The sequence below is a fragment of the Pteropus vampyrus genome, unplaced genomic scaffold (genome assembly GCF_000151845.1).
Source record: "Pteropus vampyrus isolate Shadow unplaced genomic scaffold, Pvam_2.0 Scaffold229, whole genome shotgun sequence".
Classification (NCBI taxonomy): domain Eukaryota; kingdom Metazoa; phylum Chordata; class Mammalia; order Chiroptera; family Pteropodidae; genus Pteropus; species Pteropus vampyrus.
The window spans coordinates 794,688-803,274 of NW_011889010.1; the positions used below are offsets into that span (position 1 = coordinate 794,688).

Genomic DNA, 8,587 nt, shown 5'->3' on the forward strand with positions numbered 1-8,587 from the left:
TGATTAAAAACATTGTAAGACTGACTGAGACGGCCCTCACTTAAGCTGCCAGGGGGGAGAGGAAATTGGGTCAACTTTACTGAATAGCAGTTTGGCACGAGGTATCAAGAAATTTAAAAATGTTTATAAACATTGATTTAGAAATGCTGCTTATATAACTATGACTTTGAGGCAACCTCAGAAATGTGAAAAAATATTTACATTCACTAAATCACTAAAAATAGATTTAGTCTAAATGCCCAATGACCAGGAATGACTGGATAAATAATAGTACAACCTTATTTGGAGTGTTATATGAGCATTATAAATGGCATTTAAAAATTTTTTTAGTGATATGAGGAAATACAATATGCTGGTAAGTAGAAAAAGCATGATGCGATGGTTGCAATAAAACAGATTTTATGTAGTGATATGCATGTGCGTGTGTATTTATCTCATACGTATTCAGGAAGAGATGTGTAAAAAAACATTGACACTACTTATGTGGCAGGAGTAAAGGCGATTTTTATTTTCTTTTTTATACTTCCACACATTTTCTAAGCTTCATATTGCTTGTAAATTATTGTTTCTACAATCAGAAATAAATTTAAATATTAAAAAAAGATTAAAGATCATGAACAGATTTCTTTCCTGTTCTGGATTCGTGTTCACTTTGCTCTTTTTGCTGTGATGTATTGGGTAGAATCCTGGACAGTAAGTCAGGAGGTACATTTTCAATTTATGGTCCAGAAATTCATTAGCTATGCAACCTTGGGCAAATTTAACCTATTTGTATCTCAGTTTTCCCATTTGAAAAATAGAGATCTCTGCCTTCCCTGTCTATACCATTGGACAGTTGTGAGAATTAAGGTGAGATTACCAACAAATGGGAAAACACTTTTGCAAACTAAGGTGCAAGTTCAAGGCATTGCCGAAACCACTGTGAGTTTTGATAATTTGCTAGAAGAACTCACAGAATTCACTGAGAGCTGTTATCCTCACTTATTAGCAGGGAAAAGAAAGAGAAGGAAGAAAAAAATCAGTCGAAGGAAGAGACGCACAGGGCAGAGTCTGGAAGTGTTCCAGCACTTACTGCTGTGTCGTCTCCCGTGCAATCAGGATGTGTTACTCTCCTGGCATCCATGTGTGACGATATGCAAATATTGTCAACCAGGACATTCACCCAAGCCTTGGTGTCCAGAGTTTTTACTGGGGCTTCATTACATGCATGTGATTGATTGATTGTCCACATGGTTGAACTTAGTTTCTAGGTCAACTGCGTTACCCAAAGCCTCCGTCTTGCTATCACTGTGGGATCTGGCCAACCCTACCGTAAGATTCAGCATGGCCAGCCCTGACCCTAAGACTATTCGTGTGTCCAGCCCCACCCTAAAGAAGGACACTCCAATCGGGTATGACATAGATTACCTTCCAGAGGCCAAGGCAAAAGTCAGATATCTCTTTGCACAAGGCTAAATGCTTAACTACACATAAGGTGACCAAAAAGAGATGGAAAACAAATTTAAATGTAGACATGATGTTAGTATGGAGGGGTCTGTTATTTACTATGTTCTAACACTCTAAAATAAGGAAGGACATGAATTCCATAGGTACAAGTGGTACTGTGAATACCCGCTTCACTGATTCACAGAACCTTGGGGACCACCTTTGAGAATGGGCGTGGGTACTGGAGAGAGACATTTGATACAGTAGTTGTCTACCACAGAGACAAATTAGGCTGAGAAAGCACTTACCGCCCCTTTGGGGGTCTGAACCTGACCGTTGCATCGGTGTTGGCAGCACAGTGCATTGTCCCTCCATTAGAGAATTTATCTAATGTGAACAAGTTACAAACCTGCTTTTTACAGGTGTCTCTATCTGGCATCATCTTACTCTGCATTGCAGCTGAGCTCACTACATATAGCGTGGAGTGAAGATAAAAATAAATTGTCACACTCCCCTTTGCAGAGTTTCAAATCTTGAGCACTATATCAGAGTAGATCCAAAAGATTTTGTAGAGTGAGATTGGAAAAATGAAAACCTGAGTTCGTTCTCATGAAATTAAAAAAAAAAAATTAGAGTACAGTGGAGCAGTCATCATCCTCAGGAAGCTTGCTAGAGGATAACTATATGCTTTTATGGAAAAAGACCAGCTACAGGGACTTAGAATGGAACCATTGGCAAAAGGACAATTATGCTCCCACTGTTCTTTCGGCATGAAGAATTTTAGCCTTGGTCTGGTGGTTTTTTTGTGAAACAAATAACTTGTAATAAATTGATGTTGTCAGTAAATTTTGGTTGTATGTTCTGTTTCTTTCAAGGAAAAACTGGCCATGCAGAAGTAGTTCGAGTGGTGTACCAGCCAGAACGCATCAGCTTTGAGGAACTGCTCAAGGTCTTCTGGGAGAATCATGACCCGACCCAAGGTAGATGAGTGAGCCAGTATTTAATTATCTTACTAATTACAGCTGGGATAATTAGTGTTTGAGCTGCATGGAAGAGATGAACCTTGAAATCACACAGGAGCTCAAGAATATGATTGCAGACATTTATTGACGGAGAAGAGGAGGGGCGGGGGAGAAAAAGGGTGCGAGAATAAAGGCACAGCCACAGTCTGCACCCCTCCCCCCTTTACAGCTGTCAGGGGTGGGAAAATTCCCACAGAGAAAGAGCCAGACAATAGAGATTCGTTCACCTTTGATTATTGCATTATTCCTCCTTAATGCAGTCCTTTGTCTACAAAATTAAAGTGTCTTTCTAGCAGCTCCTAAGTTTTCCTGATTTATGGTTCCTTTATTTCACTGAATTTAGCCTTTCTCATCTTTTGACGTTATCAGGTTTTTTAAAAAAATGTCTGTAGGTGATAAAAAAAAAACAACATAAAGGTAAAATGCAGTATTCAGTGGGTCCACAATGCTTGCGTTATGTTTTTTTCATTAACTCTTTATTACAACTCATGCTTTTATAAAAGTATATATGGACTTAGGTAAATTTGCTTATGTTATTTAAATATTTCATTTGCCTTCTTTGGAATTCGTTATATGGAAATATTAATATATCTGAGCTATAAACAATGGTGGCCAGAAATTTTATTGAAGGCACATACTAGCAAAAACTCTATGTTGGCAGATATCATTGTAATATTTGATAATGGAGCAATTTCCAGATTTCATCCTAACAGCCTTATAAGCACTGTTTTGCCAACAATATGATCGGATATTATGAAGCTTATGAACTGAAAAGTCCTATATAGTAGATGTGATTTTTACAAACCCTGTTCATTTAGTAATCAACCTATTTATCAAAATATTTCCCTTTGGTGTCAGATTTCTGTGTGGCGAGTATGCTGTGTTGACTGATTCCTGATGCCTGGATGTGTTTTTCCAAATGTTCATTGTGTTTTGTGGTGCAACCTTAATGTGATTCAAGCAGCACAGGTTGGTGCGTCCTGAGTTCTGGTTCTGAGAACCACCCAATGACGGGGTGATTTGCTAGAGGGCAAATGTCAGAGCCAAGTCAAGAGTTGCAAAATGATAAAGGAGCCAGGGTCAGGCAGGCCCAGGACCCAGGCACGTCCACCAGGGATGGTGAAGGTCTGGAAAGGAGGCTAGGAGTAGGCTTTTCGTTATAGTAAAGTTTGGTTTGATGTGGGGGGGACGAGTCACAGGCGTGTGACCGAAGCAGGAATAATTAGTCCTTCCGTGGGACTGTCGTATGAGAGAAAAAAGTGTTCTCACTTTGTGGGGGATGCCGAAGGGACAGTGCTGTGTATGTGAAAAGAGCCTGACCGTGGGAGAAGCAAGGGAGGAAGATGAGCAGAGACACTAAGAGGTGAGAGATGGGAAGAGAGAACCTTCAGGACACTCTGAGGCCCTGAGACTTCTCGTTCCTGCAGCTCTTCCTTCAATTTTGAGAACTCTCCTTGTAGCTTTCTGAGCAATGAGAGCTACTAGATATCCTCCTTTTTTATTTTTTTAATTTAAGCCAGTTTCTTGGGTTTTTATTATTTGCAACAACAAAAATCCTGACTAATCCACTTATTCAACTTAAATAATCATTGTGCTTATTGTGCTCATTTTATTGAGTAGCTGTTTATCAACCATGTGCATTTGGCTCTGCAAATCAGAAGTCTTAAGCCATTGGATTAATAGTTTTACCATTGACTCAGACATGGAGTGGAGGACACTAAAAATTGTTTAAGACCTGTTGCTGGTTTGATTAGGAGGTTTCTTGGTAATTCAGAATTAAGAATTTGGGTTTAAGATTTGGGATGTATGGCCTGAGAATGTCCCAAAAAGGTTCCAGATGACTTACTTGATGCTGATGGCAGTATCTGGATCCAGCCCTGCCTGAAGCTCACGTTTATTTTCTTTCCCCTACACCTGCAGGGCCCAAGCTTCCTGACCAGGAAGACCATTTCTAAGGATAAATGTTTTCATGGATCCCCTATGTGATGTAGTTGGGCCTTTAGTATCTTTTTTAAAGCAAATACATTAAAATACTGCTATGAATTTATTCACACTTTGAATTGGATGCCTATTTTATTAGCCAACACAATGTCACATACCTCTGGAAAATGGAAATGCTTACGTGCATAATGCATTTTACAGCTTCTAGGACATGTCTTCTGCACAGTCAGATTTGTGGACCTCTTGCAGTAGCCCCAGGCCTTCCCAGGGGACTGTGGCCACAGATGGGACTGCTCCAATGCACTCCTGAGGGAGCAGTGGCCTTCTGACAGAGGCTGCTAGTTGACCTCATATTAGTTTACCCATTTCTATAGTATTAGAATTTTAGCGAGATAGGCAGCTACCAATCAAGACTAAATTTGATCAGACTGTTTATAGCTAAGTATGGTCATGTGTCAAAATTCCGACACAATTGATCGTGTGCGACTTCTGGGTCGTGTGCACTTAGAAGAAGGGGTGTTCTCTTCCTCGTCCTTCTTTCATGCAAGTGGCATGTGGTTATGGTGGTGAACCATCTGGACCACAGGGATGGGGACCTCACCCTTGTGATTGAGGAGCTACAAGATAGAAGGTTCTAAAGTCACCATCCAGGGTGGACTCTTTATGCAGGAGAGAGACATGCTTTGTTTTGTGCTTTTAACGGGTCATTATGGAGAGTGGATTGGGAAAAGGCAAGACAGGTAGGAAGCTGCCGTAGCAGCCAGATGAGAGATAATGACAGCTAGGACTGACATGGTCAAGTGCAGACAGAACTGTCTTTTTAAGCTACTGTTGTTTTGGTTCATTTGAGGCCTTTTATTATTATTATTATTATTTTACAACAGCTGAACCTATATCTTTACTAAAGTAGCCTTAAACTATAAGCTGGTGATGAACTCCCAGTCATGCCTCTGAAGATCTTAATTCAAATGTTCCCCTAAGTAAAACGTCTTTAATGAAATCTGTTGAGTGTGGACTCTCGGGTTAGAGACGTGGCTTTCATCAGGTCTGCCACATACTAGCCGCGTGGCCTGGGAAAGGTACCTCACCTCGCCGGGTCTGGTTTCTGCCTTCACTTGACCACGCCGTCCTAGCTCTCATTATCTCTCCAAGGACTCTTCTGCATTCCGTGCCCTTTGATCCCACACTCCTTGCTCCCCACTCATCATGAAGCATCCCTCTAGGTGGGTTGTTCTCAGGAGACCCCAGAGAATCTGGGGTGGAATGGTTCATTCTATCTTGAGCAGGTTCGTTTCATGAGCTCTTTCCAGGTGCACGGTAGAGGAGCGAGAGCCCCCAGTGCTGTCTACTGGGAAACATTAATTGGAGAGAGAAAAATCCTATTTTCCTTTTGTTTCTCATCAAGTTGGCAATTAAGTGTGGTGTTCATATATTTGAACTTGCTGAATTAATATCTGAACTTCATTGTGCTGACCCTTTTAAGTTAGTTTTTTAAATAAGTCACCAGTTTTGAAGGACTACTTTTTTTTAGATCATGTACAAGGAATCATCTGCAAATAATTAGACAGTGGAAATTATATTGTATTGCTAATGAGCAGATGTGCATACTTATAGTGGAGGAACAGCTGCACACATATAAAATGCAAAAACGACCCAAACCCAGCATTATGAATTCTGAAAGGGACTTCATTCTTTTAAGAATTTCAGAAAAGAAAAAAATGAAACAAAGAATTTAACTGATTTTTTTTTTATTAATTGTTCTTTCAGTTGCACTTTTCCTTGTATAACATTATCATACATGAACGTAGTATCTTTGCTATTTGCAAATGTGCTATTTGCACTTTCAAATCCCTCTCTCATATAATACTATAGAGCTTATATTTAACATTTTTCCTTTGCCTTTTTATTGCTGTCAGGGTTTAAGGATTTGGTGCCTACAAACAGAATGAAAGACCCCTACTGGGCGTTTTCTCTGGGCGGGGCATGGTGCTAGGTGCTTACATGCATTTGATTCTTAAAGTAACCTGTGAGTAAATGGTCTTAGACCCATTTTACAGATGAATAAACAGGCTCAGAGAGGTGAAATGATTTGCCATGAGCCAGTTTGTGTATTATGGGACAGAGCTGGATTTGGACCTAAGAGCACAATTCCAAACCTTGTGTTTTTAACATCTATGGTACGTTGTCCCAAATTATTACATGATGCTATCAACCAACAGAAAACACAACACCCCGTGACTGAAACAGTAGCACATTCTCCAGTGAAGATAGTATCCTCTTGAGCTTGAAATATCCATTATGATTTTAAAATTCTGTTAAGGATTTGCAAGATGAATTTCAAATAGGCTTTTGAAAACTTTCAAACAGGAAGAACTCTACATATTTTAGATGAGAATGGTTAGGTCATTTAAAATTTGAATAAATTGCTGAAATGATATAAAATCGATAAAAAGAATTAGAATCAGAAGAACTGCATCAGTTCACATAAAAGAGTACTAAATCAGCTAAGAGCAAAATCGGAGCTGATAACACTGGCAGGAACTAGAATTTCCAGATGCTAGAAATGGCAGTCTAGGTTATTCAAATCAACTTTTAAAAGCAACTCAAAATGTAGAATAAGATATAAAAACATATTAAAAGTATCTCATCAAAAATGACTAGGAATTACCAGGTAAAATTTGCCAGACGTATGAACAGAGGACTAAAACACCTTTGTTCTAGGGAATTTGCCAATCCTAGAAAAGCTGAGTTTTAGGGGTCTTATTAAGAATGTAGCAGGTATGACTAACACAATTAAAACACTTGCCCTAATGGGCAAATATTTAATACTGCACCCTATACCTTCTTATTTACGTGTGGAACCTATAGGTCATAATGTCTCAATATGTTGCAAAGGGACTGAATCATGAAGATTATGTTTCTCTTACCAGAATGCAATTATGCTAAACTTGCATATAGTATCTTTGCTATTTGCAAATGTGCTATTTGCACTTTCAAATCCCTCTCTCATATAATTCTATAGAGCTTATATTTAACATTTTTCCTTTGCCTTTCTAGTGCTGTGAGGGCTTAAGAGTTTGGTGCCACACAAATCTCCAATTATGCATAATAATGCAATTATGCTAGCAAAAAGATATGCAGAAAACCCTCATGTTAGAAAATGAGAAATTTTCTAAATATATTATGGATTGAAGATAAGGCAATATGGAAATTAAAATATTTTGAACTGACTGGTAATGAAAATACTACACATCAAAACTTATAGGGCATAGCTAAAGCAGTTCTTAGAGGGAAATATAGAGCCTTAAATTTATACATTAGAAGAGGAGAAGACTGAGCCAAGGATCTATCTCAAGAACTTAGAAAATCAACAACAAAATAAACCAAACAGTGAAGAAGAAAAATAATAAAGATCAGAAATAAATGAAATGGAAAGTAAATGCATAGTAGAGAGTATCAATGAAGTCAAAAGTTGATATTTCAAAATGGCTAATAAAATTGATAAAACTTTGGTAAGTCGATCAAGGAAAAAACGAGAAGGCACAAATACCCAATATCAGGAATAAAAAATGGGATATCACTACAGATAGACAACTTTATGTCAATAAAAGTTAGATTAAAACAAATTCCTTAAGAATATAACTTTAACAAAACTGAATAGACCTATATTATAAGAAATTGAATCCATCTTTTAAAAGCCTCTCATAGAAAACCTCACTGATTTTTACACTCATCAGTGAGTGAGTTCTACCAACACTTGAGGAAAAAATAAGTGTTGTCTTCCACAGATCTTCTAGCAATTAAAGAAAGATGTACCCAAGAAACACATGCAAAAAACAGATTTAAAAAATATTTCCAGTAGATTTTTTTTAAAAAGACCACTCAACAGAAAAATGGACAAAGGACTTGAATAGTGGTGAGAAAACACATGAAATGATAGTCAATGTCATTATTAATCAGAGAAATGCAAATTAAATATCGAGCATAGTGACACAAAGTAGAAAGTTTGACATTAGCAGACTTTAATGAATTGGCAAACATTTAGAGTTCTAGGAACTCTCGTGCATTGATATGGATGTGTAAATTGGTATAACTACTCTGGAAAATGGTTCAGCATCTAGTTAAGTTGAAGATTTGCAAACTCTATAAGCCAACAAGTCTATGTATGTACTCAAGAGAGACTAAGGCATATGTAAAAG

The 8,587-nt window shown here is 38.1% G+C and overlaps 1 protein-coding gene across 3 annotated transcripts in view; it reads left to right on the forward strand.

Moving 5' to 3' along the window:
- Positions 1-8,587, forward strand: part of MSRA (methionine sulfoxide reductase A) — a 245,322-nt gene that overhangs the window by 223,206 nt on the left and 13,529 nt on the right. For all 3 annotated transcript variants that reach the window (XM_023519666.1, XM_023519667.1, XM_011373765.2), the window contains one exon: positions 2,301-2,405. In XM_023519666.1, coding sequence (XP_023375434.1) covers positions 2,301-2,405 — 105 coding nt within the window. The remainder of the gene's footprint in view (positions 1-2,300; positions 2,406-8,587) is intronic.